This window comes from Coptis chinensis, chromosome 8 (assembly GCF_015680905.1).
Source record: "Coptis chinensis isolate HL-2020 chromosome 8, ASM1568090v1, whole genome shotgun sequence".
In the NCBI taxonomy this organism is placed as follows: domain Eukaryota; kingdom Viridiplantae; phylum Streptophyta; class Magnoliopsida; order Ranunculales; family Ranunculaceae; genus Coptis; species Coptis chinensis.
Window position 1 is genome coordinate 94,614,089 of NC_141463.1, and position 20,745 is coordinate 94,634,833.

Here is a 20,745-nt window from a genome sequence, read left to right on the forward strand (position 1 = left end):
GTTAAGGGGAGATGATCTGTGACTTTGGACGATGTTGTCCAAATCTGTGGAGTCTGATTAGAGGAAAAGCGGTGCAAAGGGGGACGATGGTGAACTTACAACAATCGATAAATCTCTTACATCTTGGTATGGGGCTCCCTATTGATTTGATTAGGGGAGATGGAAGCTAGCAAGTTCACTTCAAAAGTAAGGCTAGAATTCATCCGGAAGCATTTTGCGAACAAGGTTCATGATAGCCCTATATGTGATTATTTCTTTGGGAATGTGGTAGAGAAGGCCTCGAAGTTTCGGGATGTTCAACGGATTTGTTAGAGCGTTTATTCTGCTTTTTCTTTGGATGTGCCGTTTTTTCCGACAAGTCGGGGATTTGGAGTGCCTATATGTTATCCGAGGCCGTTGTTAAAATTGATGAGATAGAAGAGTATGCATGGGGTGCAGCAATTTTGGCGTTTTTATATAGAGGTCTCGGGGCTGCCACATGTCGCGAAGGTGAAAGGGGTTCTGGGCTATATGACTCTTCTACTGGGTAAAACTTGAGTATTTTAGAGTTTATTTTTTTAATGTTAATTTTATTACTCTATCAATATGTTAACTATTTGTGTATATCTAGGCATGGATCTATGAGTATTTTTCGGTATTCATGACAACCCCAAACTTCAACTATATCTCGTCTCGCCAGCGTGCTCATAGACACATCCGTCGCTCCACACTATTACGACACAGCGTATGCATTGCAGTTTTATCGGCGATAATTGATGATTTGAATGAGTTCAATGTAAGTATTAAATTCAATGACAATTTGGTATTTAAGTTTGTTTATATTTATTTTTTAGTAATTGATCATTAGAGTTGTTAATGACACATTTGATTTTGTTTCAGTTGTTTGGCATCCCCTACAAAATATCGGAGATACAAACCCGATCGATGACATTGCATTTTTGAGGGATTGCTATGTTTTTTCAACATTGTCGAGCTTTGTTGCCGCAAGGGTGGTGCGTCGGTTGGGTCACGTGCAACTTGTACCTAAAGATCATCCAATGCCAAATTGGAGAACAAGAAGCGTGGCGGGGACGGGTATGAGGAGGGTGGTGGACAAATATTGGGCCACTTTTTGGGAGTCGTGGCAGAATCCGTGATCAACTCTCTACAACCGAGGGACCTATTTCGCGTCTTATCCATGGGAGTGTCATCAAAACTACATGACTTGGCATGCGAGGAATTTTCATGTAGTTTTAGTGAACCCGAGCTTCTTCCTATTCATCCCTCCCGGAGACACCGCCTAACCTGTTCACCGATTGTAAGTATTGTGATTTTTAATTGAGTTTTCTCTAAGCGTGATTTTTGCATTCGATTGGTAACTTATCTTGATTTTTCTTTTCGACGTAAGCGGCGTCATCGATGAAACCGCTTTCAGACCGTTTGCTAGAGAGAGGTCTGCAATTGGCTGGAAATGATATGATATGCGGGAGGAAGCAAGGTCCTCCTTCGAGCAGCGCATAACTTGACTAGGTGCAAGTACATTGGTGGGTATTATAGTTGATTTGTTTTCAGTTTAGGGTTTGTAACTTTGTAATTTAGTTTGATGGATGTAATTTGTTTCAGGTTTAGGGTTTGTAATTTTGTTAACTTGAATGAATTGATGGATATGATGTTTGCATGAATGTTTGAATGGAATTTAATGTTTAGGGTTTAGGGTTTAATGTTTGAATGTAATTTGTTTCCGGTTTAGGGTTTAATGTTTGAATGGAATTTTATGTATGGATGAATTTGATGAATGAGAGTGTTTGATATCGATGTTTGAATGGAAAAGTGGAATTTGATGAATGAGAGTGTTTGATATTTGATGTTTGAATGGAAAAGTGGAATTTGATGAATATGAAAGTGTTGTAAAACAAAAGCGAATTTTGAAATTTTTTTTCTTCCAAAGCGACCCGGCCATCGTTTGGCATAAAGGGCAAACGATCTCGGCCAGATCGTTTTTACTTTATACCAAGCGACCCTGATCGTTCGCTTTTAATCGCTTTTAATCTCAAAAGTCCCAACCCGGCCGACACATCGTTTGGTCTAAAAGGCAAACGACATTACCACATCGTTTGGCCTTTAGACCAAACGATCCGGACCAGGGTCGTTTTGTATTAAAGCCAAACGACTTCACCGTGTAGTTTCGGTCATTATTGACAACATACGAACATTATTTCAAATCACTTTCGATTGCGGTCGAATCAACTAGTCGATCACTTTCGATTGCCATCGAATCAACTTAGTCGATCATTCGATTTCAAAATCACTTTCGATTGACGTCGAATCAACTTAGTTGATCGCTTCTATTTCCAAATCACTTTCGATTGCCGTCGAATCAACTTAATCGATCACTTTCGATTTTCAAATCAAATCAAATAAAAGCCCTAACATTATTTCCAAATAACAAAAATAAAATAAAATTACATTTGTTCCAAATTACATCAAAATATCAAATTACATCAATATACCACTTAGTCGATCGCTCGATTTCAAAATCACTCGATTGCCGTCCGAATCAACTTAGTCGATTACTCGATTTCCAAATCAAATCAAATAAAAGCCCTAACATTGATAACATAAAAATCAAATCAAATTACACTTGTTCCAAATTACATCAAAATACAAATTACATCAAAATATCATATCGACAACATACAAACAACTTAGTCGATAACATGTACTGTTGGGTCTTCAACAAGCTCCTTTTCCCATATTAAATTGGGAATGTTCAATGCCATAAATTGCAATTGCCTTACTGTCAAGGCCAAATTCCAACTTTCAGCAATATCATATCGAGCTCTAAGCCATTGGTGCATTACTGGAGGAACCGGACAATCTTCAACAAGTTCAACATTGACAAAATGATTTCCACCAACATGTGCACTACCCTACACTTGGGTCACTCTCTCAGGATTTGCTTGGGTTCTCAGCGGCATGAGAAGGAAGCACTGACGAGCTCCTAAATGTATAAGGACAACATTAAATCTTGAAGCAAATAAGTATCCAGCAAAATGCATGCTCATTCACTTATTTAAGGGTGCGTAACCTTCTTCATGTAGGATTTCCTTCATCGAATAAAAAACCTCACTTTGATTGTACAAAGTACAATAAAGGGGGAGGTTGTCAGTAAGCTCTTCGTACAACTCCCTTCTCATCTGTGGCCATTCTTCTTGACTTCTTCCTAATGCAATGCAGAAAGCTCTATAACCGCAGTTGCCATCGCCAACAGGGTCATGGACTCTAACAATGTATTTATGCATTTCTTCAAGAATATCCAACCCGTAATCCTTAGGACCCCTCGTCTTTCTAAAGTCTAAGCCATCTCTCACATTTCGTGGTGTGACTATTTTTGGAGAAGGCTTATTTTGTGGTGTGGTTGTTTTTGGTGTTTTGGGAGAATGTTTATTTCTTGGTGTGGTTGTTTTTGGTGTTTTTGGAGAAGGCTTATTTGTTGGTGTGGTGTGGATGTTTTGGGTTGGTAGTTTTGGAGAAGACTTCTTTCTTGGTGTAGTGTGGGTGTTTTGGGTGGGCGTAATGTTTGGTTGTGAGTTGTGACAAGACCCACTCTTCATGGTCACGTTGAGAATGTTCAAAATGAGATGGATCTCGCTTTGAAGAGTTATCATCTCTAGTTTGAAGCTTTCTGCTGTAGCTACCTTTCGGCCGACCTTTGGTTTTTGCTTCCTCACAAGGCGGTACTAGCCATGTACTTTCTGGTACGGCAATCTCCATAAGCTTCCTAATCATAACCCTGCGCTTCTTCGTAAAACCATTGCAAACCTATTCATGAACAAGTCCATCGAAGGTGCAACATCGGGACCAACACCCACTGACACATTGGGAGAAGCAGACAATGTTTTCCAAAAGGGGTCGATAGCAGTCAAAGGGATGGACCGCTCTTGCTCTTCAAACTCAATTAATTCATGAGCACATGGCAGTCCATGGCTCGTGAGCAAATAGCACCAACACCTTTCTCTCCATCTTTAACACGCTTTTTACGCGGGTATCTATTTCTTCAAATAACAAGTCTAAACACTTGCGTGAGACAAGGCCTCTGAGTTCACGAAACAAAGGAATCGGTGGTGGTGCTGAGTTACAATCATACTTCTCTCGAAGGTAGCTCTAATCTCGGACATCTGGATCTCTAGAATCGGGTGGATTAAGCTAAACATACTCAAAAAATCATGACAGTTTGCATTTCCTAGTACACGCTTCACCTGAGCATGAGACCCTTCAACTCTATTGGTCGTTGTACTCCCAAAGTGAATGTGTTGGTCAGTCCAACAACATACGAATCGATCCCGTGAGGAAACCAAGTCTCGCAAATAACAAACAAAATTGGAGTACTTCAACCACGTAATATTTTTCCAAATCATCCCATCTAATTTGGAAAATAACCTCGTCTTCGATTTGACTCTGGGTGTTCCACGAGAACTGGGCCTTCTCTACAAGTTCTGTAGTTGGAAAAATATCGTAACATTTTGAAAGGACGCACGTAGCGATATGCCATATACATAGATGCTTGTGTGCGTTAGGAAAAACTCTATCAGCGGCACTCATCAGGGCTAAGTCCCTGTCAGACACGATCACAGATGGGCTTATGTCACCAAGCAAGCCACTAAAATGATGTAGGGCCCACTCATAGTTGACTGTTGTTTCAGACTGAAGTAGCACCTGACACACGGTGAAAGATTTCCACGTTGAAGTCACCCCAACAAACTGTACGAAAGGCCACCGATACCTGTTAGTTTTGTAGGTAGCGTCTAACATGAAAACTGTTGGAAAAGTCCGAGCCAACTTAACACCTTCTGGATGGGCCCATAACAAATCCGTTATCTCCTCGGTATTCTCATCCCGTCTCAACTCCTCAAAATAATGTTCTTTTGCTAACAACTCACGCAATCTCGTAATTGTGTGAGACCGTTCATATCGATTTCTCACCTTACGCCTTGCGGTGTAGACTTGGGATATACTAGAGATGTTATCATGATACCTATTCTTGATGGAATCCAATATTTGTTTAGGTTTTATTCCACACTTACTCATCTCGACAAATACTTTCGAACTCTGGAGCGGTTAGTCGAAAGTAGCAAATGCATGTCCTTCAAGGGTCTTTGCCAATGGATGGTTGTGAACATCATTAAGAATCGACAATTTTCCAACTATCGACGGTGCCGCGTTGGAAAACACCTTTTAACTTAAATGGACATCCCGATTTCTTGGTTCCGACCTTCTCTTATTAGCTTTCTCTTAGCCTTCCTTCTTGTGTGACCGATACACACCGAGCACTCATAAGCCAAATTCAATCTTGCTACTTTCGGTTTCCTTTGGCACACTCCGACTTTTCAATGACCACAACAACATTAACTTGTCTTTCTCTAGCGGTTGCCCAATCGATTGCCCTTCACGTGTATGAAAGACCTAAACACATAAAAACAACAACTATTATTAATACACTAATAAAATTATATTTAGAAAAATAAAAAAAAAATGAAATCAATGCCTACTCAATCATACCTCTTCCGTAGTAAAAATTTACGTTGTATCACTTAAAATCGGTTGACAATCCACATCATTCGAAGTTTGCGGAAGATCGGTTCGGATAGCGGCAAAAGAATTCTACATATAGAAGAATAAAACAAGAGTCTCAAACAATTTGCATTTAGTTTCAAACGACCCGACCATGTAGTTTCATCAAGAGTCCGAACGACCGGCCATGTAGTTCTATAGTGTAATGAAATGACTGGCCATGTAGTGCTATAGTGTAATGAAACGACCCGACCATGTCGATCTCAGTAGTGTTCTCAAACTACACCGCCATGTCGTTTCAGTAGTGTTCTCAAACTACAGGGCCCATGTCATTTGATAGTATTCCCAAACGACCCAGCCTATGTCGTTTGGGCTCGGTTTTGCATTCATTCATTTTGCATCCATTCATTCATTCATTCAATCAATCAAGTGTTTGTATTCATTTTAATCAAGTGTTACCTCATTATTTAGGTTTGCATTTTGTCGTCGACGATTTCCGAATTTCATTTGCTTCGACTTGTCGATCTTCAAATTCTTCACCTTGACCTTCAACATTTTGTTCCACTTCTTCACTTTCAACATATCTTCTATTTTCTCCTTCTCTAATTTGTTGTTCTTCTCTAATTTGTTGTTGTACCTCAAACATTACCTCAAATACTTCTTCTTCATCTTCATGTTCCATTTAGAGAAATTTGAGTGTAGAGAAACTTGAGTATATAGAGAAACTTGAGTATTCTATGTAAACCCTAAACTCTAAACCGGAGTGAATGAGTATTCTATATATATTTGAAATTTTGATATATTTGAATAATTGAGTGAAAATATATTTGTAAACCCCCAAACTAGTTTATTATTTACAATTGAATAAAAAAATGGAAAATAACAAGTTTAGATATAAAACAAATTATTATTTTTGATTTGGATAATTTAGTGAAATATGTTTGAAATTAATTTTTTTTTTATGTCGGTACGAAATTTGTAAACCCTAAACCCTAAACCCTAAACCCTAAACCCAAACCCCAAACCCCCAAACTAGTTTATAATTCAAAATTTGAAAAAGAAAATAAAAAATAATAAGTTTATAAATAAAATAAATTATTATTTTGAATAATTAAGTAAAATATGTTAACACGGAATTTGTAAAATAATAATAATAACAAGTTTAGATATAAAACAAATTATTATTTTAGATTTTATAGCATGTTTGATTACATATTTTAACTTGGTTATAAAGATACTATGTCATAACAGATAAAGAGTGTAGAGTGCATGTAGTTTTATTGATGTAATTGTATTGTTTCTAACCCAATTTTTTAAATCGGATTTCAATTTTTATAATTCAATTGAAATCGTTTGAGTGCATTTGGAATCGTTTGAGTGCGTGTCCACGTCGTTTGAGTGTATACTCAAACACGTGACCAAGTCGTTTGAGTGTATACTCAAATTACATGTCCAAGTCGTTTGAGTGTATACTCAAAAACTACATGGACAAGTCGTTTGAGTGTTACTTATACTAATACACAAACTACGCGGCCATATCGTTCGCGGCCATGTCGTTTGAGTGTACACTCAAACTACGCGGCCATGTCGTTTGAGCGTACACTCAAACTACTCGGCCATGTCGTTTGAGTGTATACTCAAACTACATGAACCCGTCGTTTGAGTGTTACTCACACTAACACTCAAACTACGCGGCCATGTTGTTTGAGTGTACATTCAAACTACGCGGCCATGTCGTTTGAGTGTACACTCAAATTACTGTGGTCATGTAGTTTGAGTATACACTCAAACGACATGGTCACGTAGTTCGATGTTACTCACACTAACACTCAAACTACTGCGCCAAGTCGTTTTGAGTTCAAACGACATGGACACGTAGTTTCGGTGTTAGTGTGAGTAACACTCAAACGACTTTTGTCCATATCGTTTGAAGTATACACTCAAACGACTTGGCCATGTAGTTTGAGTGTTACTCACACTAAACATCGAAACACTACAGCGGCCAAGTCGTTTGAGTTCAAAAGCATATGGACACGTAGTTTTAATGTTGTGAGTAACACTCAAACGACTTGTCCATATCGTTTGAGTATACACTCAAACGACTTGGCCATGTAGTTTGAGTGTAACTCAAACTCAAAGTAACACTCAAACGACATGGTCATGTCGTCTGAGTGTACACTCAAACGACTTGGCCAAGTCGTTTGAGTGTAAACAGAAACGACTCGGAGGGTTCGTTTTGGCGATACCGGTTGAATTGGTTGCTAGGCTTGGACTTTGATGGCAAACTTGTAATATGTCAAATTTGTAAAATTTCTTTTTTTTTGAGTGGTTGCCCAATTCAATTTGATGAGTGCCCAATGGAATCACCTTATTGTTTAGCAAAATGAAGTTTTGCCGTGCAGGATACGATACTTTCCTGTCTTTTATAAGTTGATTGTGAAGTGTAGGAATGGGACTTGACCGGTTAACCGTCAACCACACAAATACCAATATAAATTGTCAGTTGCCAGTCAGTGTACATGCACATCTGAATTCAAGTGAGAAGTCTATTTCAATGAAAATATGAAATCCAGTTCAGCAAAACACCGTCTTACACCTAACCTGTTGACTTAATAAAATCAGTCAACATTTGCTTATTTAGTTTAAGGATTCTGATTTATATACAATTATACACTGCTTCAGTCTTCAGTGCACTTCCAAATCAGTACATCTCTCTTTCTGTGTTTGAGTGATCTGATGACAACATTCAGCTATTTTCTCTTGCATTCTATGCTTCTATGTTGTATTTCTTTACCAGTGAGATTGTCCAGAGCTAGATTCTTAGGAAACGAAACAGATAGACTTGCCTTACTTGCATTCAAATCACAAATAACTTATGACCCCTTTAAGGTTACGAGTTCCTGGAATGATTCTAACCTTTTTTGTGAGTGGGAAGGAGTTGCATGCAGTCGTAGACATGAAAGGGTGACAGTCTTGAATCTTACGTCCAAAGGTCTAGTGGGATCCATATCACCTCATATGGGAAATCTCTCTTTCTTGAGGTCGATAGATCTCCATAACAACAGTTTCCATGGTGATATTCCTCAAGAAATCGGTCTTTTGTCTAGGCTACAAGTACTAAATGTGAGAGAGAATTCATTGGTTGGAGAAATTCCAGAGAATATCTCTCTGTGTTCCAAACTCACAAACCTCGATATTGGTTACAACTCTGTTGTTGGAAAAATTCCTATGGAACTTGGCTCTCTTCAACATCTTGTTGAACTGATTCTTGAGAATAACAAGCTAACTGGTGGCATCCCGCCTTTCTTAGGGAACCTTACATCTCTTCAAACTCTTGCTGTAGCTGGAAACAATTTTGGTGGAAGTATTCCTGGGACTCTAGACCGCTTAAAAAGGCTGGAGTTTATTTCACTTGATTCCAATAAGTTATCTGGTATGATTCCTCACTCTTTTTATAATCTTTCAACCCTCGAAATTATTTCTGTTCCAGGGAACCAACTAAGTGGAAATCTTCCCCTAGATATCGGTCACACTCTTCCCAATCTTGTATTACTTTTCATCGGAGCAAACCAATTTTCTGGACCCATTCCTTCTTCCTTAGTCAATGCTTCAAAACTCAAACAGATTGATATAAGTAGTAACCGATTCACCGGTGATGTTCCTCTTAATCTGGGAAACTTAAAGAGTCTTAAAATACTGACTATAGGAAGTAACTATCTTGGAAATGGGAAACCTGGAGATTTAGATTTTCTTCATTCTCTAACCAACTGTAGCAATCTACAACAACTGGGTATAAATATTAACAAATTTGGGGGCATGCTACCTTCCTCTATAGCTAACTTCTCAAACCAACTCAGCCTATTGTTTCTAGATAACAATCGAATATCAGGAAACATTCCTACTCAAATTGTGAATCTCCAAAACTTGATTTATTTGGATTTGTATTCAAACTATCTCACTGGTAGTATTCCTATGGGAATTGGGAATTTGCAAAACCTGCAAAAATTGAGTCTAGGTGGGAACCAACTAACAGGACACATCCCTTCTTCTGTAAGGAACATGTCTCAGTTATTCTGTCTTGACTTGTCATACAACTTCTTGGAAGGAAGCATTGCTTCAAGTCTAGACAATCAATTTTTACAGAGGTTGGACCTTTCTTATAACAAATTTACCGGCGAGATACCTGTTGTATGCAGATAAAAGAAAACAATAGAAGACAAGGACAGAATAAAAGGTAATAACCAAGGCGCGGATTAGGCTGTCCTTAAGGAAAGATTTCGCCCCTTCCAATGTGTGAGAAAGGCAACAAGTCTTCCTCTCCCTCAGGATTCAATGGTTAACAATAGCCCGACTTTGCACTAGAACGGACTACCCTCTAGAAAACAAACAATATAACTCTCTCTCCGGCGGGGCGGAAGAAGAAGAGAAGAATAGGGGTGAGTTCGTGTTTTACGTGAAGTGGGATGAAGGCTTTATGGTAATCACGATTTCTGTTTTCTCTTTGATTGGATTGAATTCGCAGTGTATGGAGGCGATGCTTAGCGAAGACGCGATTTGCCTCTCACTCTCTCTCAGTAATGGATGATCCTCTATAGACACATACCGCAATGTTTATATAGAGGTTTCAGTCGGTAACCAAACCTGAGAATGACTCCTCAAAGTCGGTCTCCCAAAACAGCTATGAGACAGAGTCCAACTCGCACTGAGACACTACCCACTAGTCAGCCTAAGCCTAAGCACGACGCGGTTCGATTCGGTTCGGTACGGGGCGGGCGGGCGCGCGCGCGTGTGGCTTTGGGTGAGTCCTCCCTCCTAACACAAAAGCCTTTGTACCCTAAGGGCACGCCCTTATGCTAGAGGATCACCTCATATACCTCACTTGCTAGTGGTGGTTCACCAATGTGGGACTAAACAACACACAAGTGTTTTGAAATACACTTGGAGATTCCAACAATCCCCCACTATTTCAAAATACTAATAGTCCCCCACTATTTTGGAATAGGATATTACAAAAGAAATGGGTTAACGAAATGCCAGAGAGAATCGAAAAAACAATGCATAAGATAATCTTGGTGCTTTTTCGGGCTTGAGCGGTCATGTAGGGTAACATGTCTTATAATACGTGAAAGTGGTGGATTAAAAATCTTTGAACCAACATTCCCTTGTAGTAAAATAGAGGACATGCACCCACATTGCTCCTTCATTATATGCCCGATGCTCGGTGTTGCACTTTTGGGCCCTCATTTTGTGTTATGTGAATGCTCTAGAGTACTTGCACGAATACTCATAAAACCGACCAGTTCTACATTCACGTAGGTGGATATCCATCAAGTGTACATAGCAGTTAGAATACACTATCTCATAAAAATAATGGACTATGGATTCCATTAAGAGTAAAATAACTCATCCTTTTCTCATTGCTATTCAAGTTATACAAAGTATACAAAAATGCTATCTAGTCATAGGGTGGGACGTCTCAAAGAAAGACAATAGCATACCGAATTTAACGAGGTGACTTGTTTTCCCTTTGAACCTACTTCATGGGATCTCCAATCACATAGGTGTCGCCCTCTATCTAAGGCAAAAGTATCATCCCCCTCGACGTATCAACCACTTGTCTCCTGTTAAGCGGTTTTGTCGGAGGATCGGCCAAATTTAACTCGACCTCACATAATCTAGAGCCACAACTCCGATTCCAAAGAACCGCTTTATAGATCGTAGTCTCGCCGAATAATATGTCCGCTTTTCCCATTATACAATTTGCTCTTTGCCTTTGCTATTGCGGCCGACAAATCATAATGCATCGGCATACGGTTTGGCGGTTTTGTACCAATAGGAAGATGCAAGAGGTTTCTAAGCCCTTTCACTTCGGCATTTGCTTTATCTAAAGCAATAAGCTCGGACTCCATGGTTGAACGAGCTATCAAGGATGCTTAGAAGATTTCCAGCGCACCTCCACCTAGAGGGTGAAAATATAACCACTAGTGGACTTGATATCATGAGAATCGGATATCCGGTTTGCATCACAATAACCCTATATCGCGGTGGAGTTTTGTCTAAACATTATGCCGTAATTCATTGTTCCTCTCAAGTACTTGGCTAGTCTCTCTAAAGCACTCCAATGTTCCCCGGCTAGACAATGAAAGTGTATCTGCTTAACACGCTAACTGCATAAGCAATGTCGTCTAGTGCAATTCATCAAGTACATGAGACTACCAATAATTTGGGCATATCTAGATCGAAGGACACCATGTTGAGCATTTTTCTGAAATTCACTATTTGCCTCATAAGGTGTCATTACGGGCTTACTATCATAAAAGTTAAACTTCTTTCAAAACTTCTCAACATAATGTTCTTTGAAAGCATTATAGCCATCATCATTTTCGATGATTTTGATTCCAAGAATTACATCAGCTTCTCCCAAATCATTCATTTCAAATTGGGAGGATAAAAACATCTTGGTGTTTCTCACAACATCAAGGCTAGGACTCATGATTAACATGTCATCCACATATAGACAGATAATCACATATGTATTCACATCAAAAGATTTAAAGTAAATACATTTATCAGCATCATTTATGTGATATCCATTAGACATCATGACACTGTCAAACTTTTCATGCCATTGTTTTGGCACTTGTTTCAACCCATATAAAGACTTAACTAACTTGCATACCTTATGCTCATTCCCTGGTACTATCGTACCCTCAGGCTGCATCATATATATTTCTTCATCAAGATCACCATTCAAAAATGCAGTTTTTACATCCATTTGATGAATAAATAAATTATGAATAGCAGCTAGAGCCATTAGAACTCTTATAGAAGAAATCCTAGTTTCACGGAGCATAAGTATCAAAATAGTCAATGCCTTTTTACGGGAGAATCCTTGACTACAAGTCTAGCCTTGTATTTCTCAATGGAACCATCTAGTTTCAATTTCTTTTTGAAGATCCACTTGTAACGATAGGTTTCATGCCTGGGGAGGTAGATCTACTATCTCCCATGTGTGATTAGCTATAATCGAATCTAGTTATGAGTGTATAGCATCCTTCCAGAAAGGTGCATCTCGAGAACTGATTGCCTCATTATACGTCACAGGATCATTATCAAGAAGAAATGTGTAAAAGTCATCACCAAAATTGGTGGATTTCCTGTCTCTTTTACTCTTCCGAATTTCTTGTTCAGAAATTTCAGGATCTGTTGATTGTTGTTCACTAAGAGCAACCAACCTCTCAATGCCAATTTTCAAAGGAAACAAATTCTCAAAGAAATCAGCATTTTTACTCTCTATAATAGTGTTAGCATCGACAAGGTTATTATCAAATTTTACTACTAAAAATCTATATGCAGCACTATTATGAGCATAACCAATGAACATACAATCAACAGTTCTAGGTCCCAATTTTCTCTTTTTAGGTTCGTTCATAAGAACCTTAGCAAGACACCCCCACATTTTTAAGTATGTCAGGTTAGGTACATGACCTTTCCATAACTCATATGGTGTCTTATTCCCTGTTTTCTTGTTGGGTATCCTATTCTCAGTATATGGCAAGCAGATAGGATTGCTTCCCCACAAGTTTGGAAGCTCAGAACTTACAAGCATAGCATTCATCATCTCTTTTAGTGTTCGTTTTTTCCGTTCGGCTACTCCATTAGACTCAGGAGAGTATGGTGGAGTAGTCTCATGAATAATTCCACTCTTGTCACAAAAGTCCTGGAAGGGGTTAGACTCATACTCTCCACCCCTGTCAGACCGAAGTCTTTTAATCTTACAGTTAAGCTGGTTTTCAACTTCGACTTTGTACTTGAGAAACATCTCACCTGCCTCATGCTTGTTTCTAAGTAAATATACCATGGTGTACCTAGAGAAGTCATCTATGAATGTAATATAATAAAACTTCCCCTCTAGACATGGTACTACGAATTCACCCAAATCGAATGAATAAGAGTTAGTAATCCGGTTTTATCTCTAGAAACAATTCTCTGAGGGGGTTTCTTCGTGGCTTTAGTCTCAAAGACATATCTCACATTTGTCATTAGAAAAATCAGAAATATCGGACAATAAACCACATGCTTTCATCCTTTTCATATCTTGAACATTCACATGTCCTAGCCTACCATGCCATATATTAAAAAGTCAAGCAAGTAAAGCGTATCGATTCATTCTTATTAATAATAATGTTGTCAAGTACATTCAACATGAAAAGACCACTGTTATTACAATAACCTTTACCAACAAAACCCCTCATTCTTTGTCAGAACAAACTTGTCACTCTCAAAAGTCACCTTGGCCGACTTTTCCCGGTAAGGACATAGAAATCAGATTTAATTTAATCTCGGGAACATGAAGAACATTACTAAGTGAAAGGGTTTTCCTGAAGTTAACTTCAAGAAAACCTTGCCCTTTCCTCAACAGAACGGACCTAGAGTCACCCATATAGACCTTTTCATCTTTCACTAGTATGTAGTCCGAGAAGGCTTCAACATCACCCACAGGCGCATGGTGGCACCGAATCTAGTACCCGGTTCCTCTTCCCGATTGGCTATGAACACTTGTGACACCACAACAAACAATAATATCATCTCCTCAACTAAATTAGCATTGGGAGGATCATCGGTGTCTTTCTTGTGTCCAGACCGAAAAGCCCTATGTCGGGTTTACCACAAACATAACAATTTCCATTGCAAGTACCACTCCTTTTAAAAGAAGTCCCCTTTGACCTTGAAATTCTTATTTTGTTGTATACTTCGCTTTTTAGAGGTTTTGTTAGATTTCTTTGGGATTACCTTCAATGATATTGGCTTTAGAATGGAATTCTTAGACAACACCTCATCCCGAAGTCTTGTTCTTTTCTCTATGTGAATGTGAATGATCACATCCTCAAGAGTCAAATGGCTTACGCTTATGCTTCATACTATTTTTATAGTGTTTCTAAGACTCGGGGAGTTTCTCAATCAAACATCCAAGAACAAAAGTTTGGGTAAATTAATACCCCGGTTTCAAATCATTAATCAAAGACATGATAATCATGGATTTGAGGCGTTACATCTATATCTCTCTCATATGGAACTTTAGAAAAGTCCCAATAGCATATTTCGAAAGTACCAAAGATCCTTCTATTATGTATTTCTTGTTCAAACTCTCCCATATATCATGTGCATTCTTATTTGAACAATAAATATCAAAAATTTCATGGACAAGGTACTCAAAATAGCATGACGACATACCTTATTCCCATGAGCCAAGCGGCTTGATTTCTTTGAAATCATTAGAACCCTCCATGGGTGCTTTGATCGATGAGATACCTTGCATAGTTGAGTACATCTAGGGCTGTGAACACCCCTTTCTCTCCATCTCTTGAAGTGTGAACCGCCAAGGATTCAATCTTTGACACATTGGGTAAGTTCGCGAGCATTAGGTAGAGGTGCAAAGATCTCTCATGGACGAAGTAACTTCCATGACTCTGCATTGGTTTCTTTGATCGGGCGTGGTGTCAGCGGTATAGACATCTTGTTCTTTCCTTAAGATTGTTGTATGCGGATAAAAGAAAACAATAGAAGACAAGGACAGAATAAAAGGTAATAACCAAGGCGCGGATTAGGCTGTCCTTAAGGAAAGATTTCGCCCCTTCCAATGGTGCGAGTAAAGGCAACGGTGGCGTCTTCCTCACAGGATTCAATGGTTAACAATAGCCCGATTTTGCACTAGAACGGACTACCCTAGAAGAAAGCAATATAACCCTCGGCGGTACGGAAAAAAAGAGAAGAGAAGAATAGGGGTGAGTTACTGTTTCTGTGAAGTGGGATGAAGGCTTTATGGTAATCACGATTTCTGTTTCTCTCTTTGATTGGATTGAATTCGCAGGTGTATGGAGGCAACAGCAGCACGACTTCTGTCTCTCACTCTCTCTGTAATGGATGATCCTCTATAGACACATACTGCAGTGTTTATATAGAGGCTTCAGTCGGTAACCAAACCTGAGAATGACTCCTCAAAAGTCGGTCTCCCAAAACAGCTATGAGACAGAGTCCAACTCGCACTTGTTCAAAAAGAAATTAGGCAATTGGTAATCCACTACCCACTAGTTAGCAAGCCCAAGCCCAAGCCCGACCCGACGCGACTCGGTGCGGGTGGCTTTGGGTGAGTCCTCCCTCCTAACACAAAAATCTTTCTACCCTAAGTGCACGCCCTTATGCTAGAGGATCACCTCATATACCTCACTTGCTATAGTGGTTCACCAATGTGGGACTAAACAACACACAAGTGTTTTGAAATACACTTGGAGATTCCAACAATACCCAGACAAGAGATTGGCTTATCTTCAAATTTAATTACGCTTACTTTAACAAATAACTCATTGATTGGGCCCATACCAACGGAAGTGGATAAGCCGAAAAACCTTCAACGCTTAGATGTATCGGAGAGCAAATTGTCAGGAGAGATTCCTTCTGGGCTTGGTAGTTGTCTGAGTTTAGAGTACATCTATATTCAAGGTAATTCTTTCTAAGGGCCTGTTCCCTCTTCACTTAGTTCTTTAAAAGGCCTCCAGGTTTTGGATATTTCCCGCAATAACATGACTGGAAAAATTCCTAAAGAATTAGAGAAGCTCTCAGTTTTACAAAGTTTGAACCTATCTTTCAATAACCTTGAGGGTGAGGTACCAAACAAAGGGATCTTTCAAAATGGAAGGGCTGTTTCAGTTGTAGGAAACTACAACCTCTGTGGAGGCATTCCTAAACTCAAGTTACCGAAATGCAACATCAAAAAGTCTAAGAGAACGAAAATTTCTCTTACTTTAAAAGTGACATTTGGCGTACTTTTCCCATTATTATCGGTTGTGGCCTTGCTTCTTGTAATCTTTTTTACGAAAAGGCCTAAAGGAAATACTCCTAAAGAACAACTTCCTGGAGATCTTAGGAGAGTTTCTTACAATGATCTTCGCAAAGCAACAAATGGCTTTTCTTCAGGAAATTTGATCGGTGTGGGAAAGTACGGATCTGTCTACAGGGGAGTTCTGCAGCAAGATGAAGCTTCTGTTGCTGTGAAGGTACTCAACCTCGTTGAACATAGAGCTTCCAAAACTTTCATGGCTGAATGTGAAGCCTTGAGAGCAGTTCAACATCGAAACATACTCAAGATCTTAACTGTTTGCTCAAGTCTGGATTTTAAGGCTCTTGTTCTCGAATTTATGCCTAATGGAAGTCTTGAAAGGTGGTTGCATCCAAGTTCAAATGGACAAGATCTAATGAGAACTTTGAACCTCTTCCAAAGAGTAGATATTGCAATTGACGTTGCTTCTGCTTTGGATTACCTGCATAACCACTGTGAAAGGGCTATCGTTCATTGTGATCTGAAGTCGAGTAATATTCTTCTAAGCAGTGACATGACTGCCCATGTTGCTGACTTTGGATTAGCGAAATTTCTCTCAAAGCACACTAGCACTTCCAACAAAAATGAATCTACTTCGGCTGCCTTACGAGGAACTATTGGGTACATTCCTCCAGGTATGGTTTCAATTTATAAAGAAAATATTTTCCGTACCTTCATTGGATAATGCATGTTGTTATATGCCTTAGAGCTTGCGTTTCACTCATATCAAGATTGTACGCCTAACTACTTTATTATGGATATGACAGAGTATGGGTGCAGAGGTGTCAAAGCAAGGGGATGTCTACAGTTACGGCGTACTTTTGCTAGAGATGTTCACTGGAAAGAGACCAACCGATTGCATGTTCAAAGATGGAGTTAGCCTTCATATGATTTCTAAAATGGCTTTACCTCAAAGAGTGATGGACATCATTGATATGCACTTGCTATCTGAAGAAACTCCAGAGGAAGCTTCCAAGCTAAGTCCAGTAAAAGATTGCTTGAGTTCCATAATCAGAATAGGAGTTGCATGTTCAGAGGAACTAATGAGTGCAAGACTGGACATCAAAGATGTCATCAAGGAGATGCATTCAATCAAACAATTGTGCATTCAGGTTTGAATAAAAGCTACTAAAGATGAATTTTCTTATGGAATCGTACTTCATGCACAGTTTTATGGGTCAAAGTGCACTTTCAGACTCCAACTGTCCTAGGCAAGAATGAACTCAACCTTTCATGACTACTGATGTTCAGCAGGTGATGGACATAGGTAGATAGAAACCTGCTGAACATAGGTAGATAGAAACTTCTAAGAATGCTTGAGGCCCGTAATGAGAATTGGGATAGCATGTTCTGTGGATCTAATAAAGGAGATAATGGAAATGGAAGACGTGCTCAATGCCGGAGATGCATTCCATCCAAAACATCATCTTCTTTTCTTCTGCATTCGGGTTTGATGTAAACTTGGTAAACCTGCCATCGTCAGGTCTCAGTAATCACCCTAGCGTTAACTCGCAAAAGCACAAAAAAACTACAAAAATCACCTTGCATATAATAGCAGCCGACCTATTCGGCATACTCTGTCATTCACACATTGCCTAATCAGCTTGAATTTTTTTTTTTGAGCATATCGTTTACAATTTTGTATACCCCAAAGGGAAGAAATTTTTTCCCTTCACACAGCATACAATATGTAATTATGTATATAGAAAATTTGGCAATGGAGTGTTGAATGTAAAGTAGAGAACAGGACACTGGTGTACGCTTAATTTGTTGACTTGCTCGTCTTTGCACCATATATAATTCAAGGCTTTAAGATACTTTCATTTGATATTAGTTTACATATATTGACTAATGTCTATTGTTCATAGTCATGGTCTAGATGTGAAAATGGTGGTTCCCTGTTACTATAAATGACAGGACTCACTTTATGCACATTCATTAATCGACACTTTTCTTGACACAAGCAATGAAGTAATATGTTGATCTAAGTTTTGTCATGCCCTGTTATAAAATATCTTAGCGAAAGTCATTATTGTTTTTCTTTTTTCGTTCAGATTAATATCAATAAAAATATATTTTCTTTTTAGTTAAGGCTTGGGTGATATGCATTAATAACAAAATAAGGTTACCAAAAAAAAAAAAATGAAATGCAAAAAAAACATTTCTGCTAGAGTTTAAACACCCTATATACATCATTTCAGAAAGCTGTAGCAGGTTTTTAGCTAGGTCCACAATTCTGGAGAGAAATGGAACCCTGTTGTCCCACCATTACCTGCTGTCCATATTCATTGAAGCTCCTTTACTGTCACATACGCCGGCAGCAAAGTTGGCCACTCTCCAAGAGCAAAGTTGGTCTAACTTTCCAGCTTTCAGCCAAAGTCATGGCATAATGTGATTAAATTTTGATTTCAAAATTTTGTTGATGTAGCAGAGTTTTTGCTCGAGTTTGCATAGCATTTCGCAGTGTATTTTAAGCATAACCATCAACTACCGGCCAACTGGCCTGGCCAAGCCAAGAAACTATACCAAGCAAATCCTTTTCAGCTTTTTACACGAATTTTCTAGTTTTCATGAGTTCATGGAATAGTTAAAAACAGAAAAAAGAACTGACAGTGACTTCATGTCTTCCAAAGAAAAAAGACATGGACAGGGAAAGAAATTAGATGTGACCTATGTGATATGATGCACTGACTAAAATTACAACTATTTCAAACTTCAAAGTAGTCATGTCCTAACAATAAAAGGTCCTGTTATTGACGGACCTCATTTTGTGTTGGGCAGATCCGGATTCAATTTGGTGTCTACAATTGTGTTGGGCACTACCAAGAGTCCAATACAGCCCCACGCCCAAAATCGATTTATTAACAAAACTGGAAAAACAAGTTAAACTGGAAAAACTCCATCTTCTTCTCCTTCAACGAGTTAAAACTCTCCGACCGAAAACAACTTTCCTTTCCTGACAATGATAACTGGAAAATATGTTTTTTAGGTCAATAGTAATTTTGTAATAAATTTTTTTTTGGAGTCCTCCCAACACAAAATGTAAAAAAAAAAAATTGGGATCCGCCCAACACAAAATAGAAGATGCCCATAGCGAGTACCATAATTAATTAGAAATACGTTATATCAAGCAACAAAGTCAAATTAGTGTAGTCGTGTCTTCACAAGGCACAACTGCGAAGTTTGGAGCATTTATCTTTGGGGAAATTAGTCCAAACTCCCCACTTTTGTCGCCACTTTATAATAAAACCCCCATATTTGTAAATATCACGATTTTTCCCCGTTCCGTCTGATTTCCATCCAAGTTCCATTGGTATTTCACCTAATACCAAAATTACCCCTTAAGAGACATATATACGTGACACTTAGTTTCACTTAAGTTGCTGACCCTAAGATGGGCTTAAAATCAAGGACTACGAATTAGCCACGTGGCAAGTCAAAATCAATTCTTTTTTGTTGTTCCTTTCAGCCCAAGCCAAGCCAAGCCAGTCACCATTATTGTTATCTTCTTCCTCTCGATTTCTATGACTTTTTTTTCCCCTTTTTTTGAGACGAGTTGTGAAGACGCCGATTCCGTTTCTCAAAAAACAATTTGGAAATCATACCAACTGAATTCGATTTACATTTAGTGGGTCCATACCATTGGAAGTTGGTAACTTGAAAAATCTTCAGACTTTAGATGTTTGATGTTTCTGAGAACAAATTGTCTAGTGAAATACCTATCATAGTTGGCAGTTGTTGAGTTTGGAGTATCTTTACTTCATGGTAATTTCTTCCAAGAAACTCTTTCCACTTCCGTTAGTGATTTGGAAGGCCTTCCGGTTTTGGATGTATCGCAAAACACCATAACTGGGAAAATACCAAAGCTCATAGTTTTACAAACTTTGAACTGATACATGCTTTCTCTTAAATTGACATATCCGTTACGGACATGTTTGTGGGGCAGCTTATATAGTGTCTTAAATAACTTTTTAATTTATACTTATTGACTTGTTCGTGGGCAGCTTATATATGACACTATATAAGCTGTGCAAGACAGTATATAAGCTGCTCAACACACTATGTAACATGTCTGTAAACGGACAGTCCGTTTAAGAGAAAGTCTGCCTATATTTACCAAAAGAACTGGAAAAGCTCAGATGGACAACACTTACCAAGAAGTTTGAACCCTTTACCAAAGATTAAACATAGCAATTGATATTGCTTTTTGTGGGAGAAGAAAGAGAAGAGCGCGGGTCGCGCCTTGGGCAAGGCCAAGTCGAGCGCGGGTTGCGCTGAAGTTATTGGAGGCCGACCAAGGCAAGAGCGAGGGTCGCGCC

General features: G+C 38.8%; 1 protein-coding gene across 1 annotated transcript; it reads left to right on the forward strand.

Moving 5' to 3' along the window:
- Window positions 1-8,088: 8,088 nt before the first annotated feature.
- LOC147484635 (putative receptor-like protein kinase At3g47110) lies at window positions 8,089-18,550 on the forward strand. Its single transcript, XM_086579782.1, has 4 exons — window positions 8,089-9,738; window positions 10,073-10,124; window positions 16,066-17,061; window positions 17,207-18,550. The coding sequence occupies exons 1-4, from the start codon at window positions 8,287-8,289 to the stop codon at window positions 17,542-17,544; spliced, it is 2,838 nt and encodes a 945-aa protein (XP_086435908.1). The 5' UTR covers window positions 8,089-8,286; the 3' UTR covers window positions 17,545-18,550.
- The last annotated feature ends 2,195 nt before the right edge of the window (window positions 18,551-20,745 follow it).

Bases quoted from the DNA above. Each gene is read 5' to 3' on its own strand.
- LOC147484635 (XM_086579782.1), top strand. From the start codon at position 8,287: ATGACAACATTCAGCTATTTTCTCTTGCATTCTATGCTTCTATGTTGT. The intron at 9,739-10,072 runs GTATGCAGATAA...TTGAATTCGCAG, and splicing joins TTACCGGCGAGATACCTGTT to TGTATGGAGGCGATGCTTAG. The intron at 17,062-17,206 runs GTATGGTTTCAA...GTATGGGTGCAG, and splicing joins TATTGGGTACATTCCTCCAG to AGGTGTCAAAGCAAGGGGAT.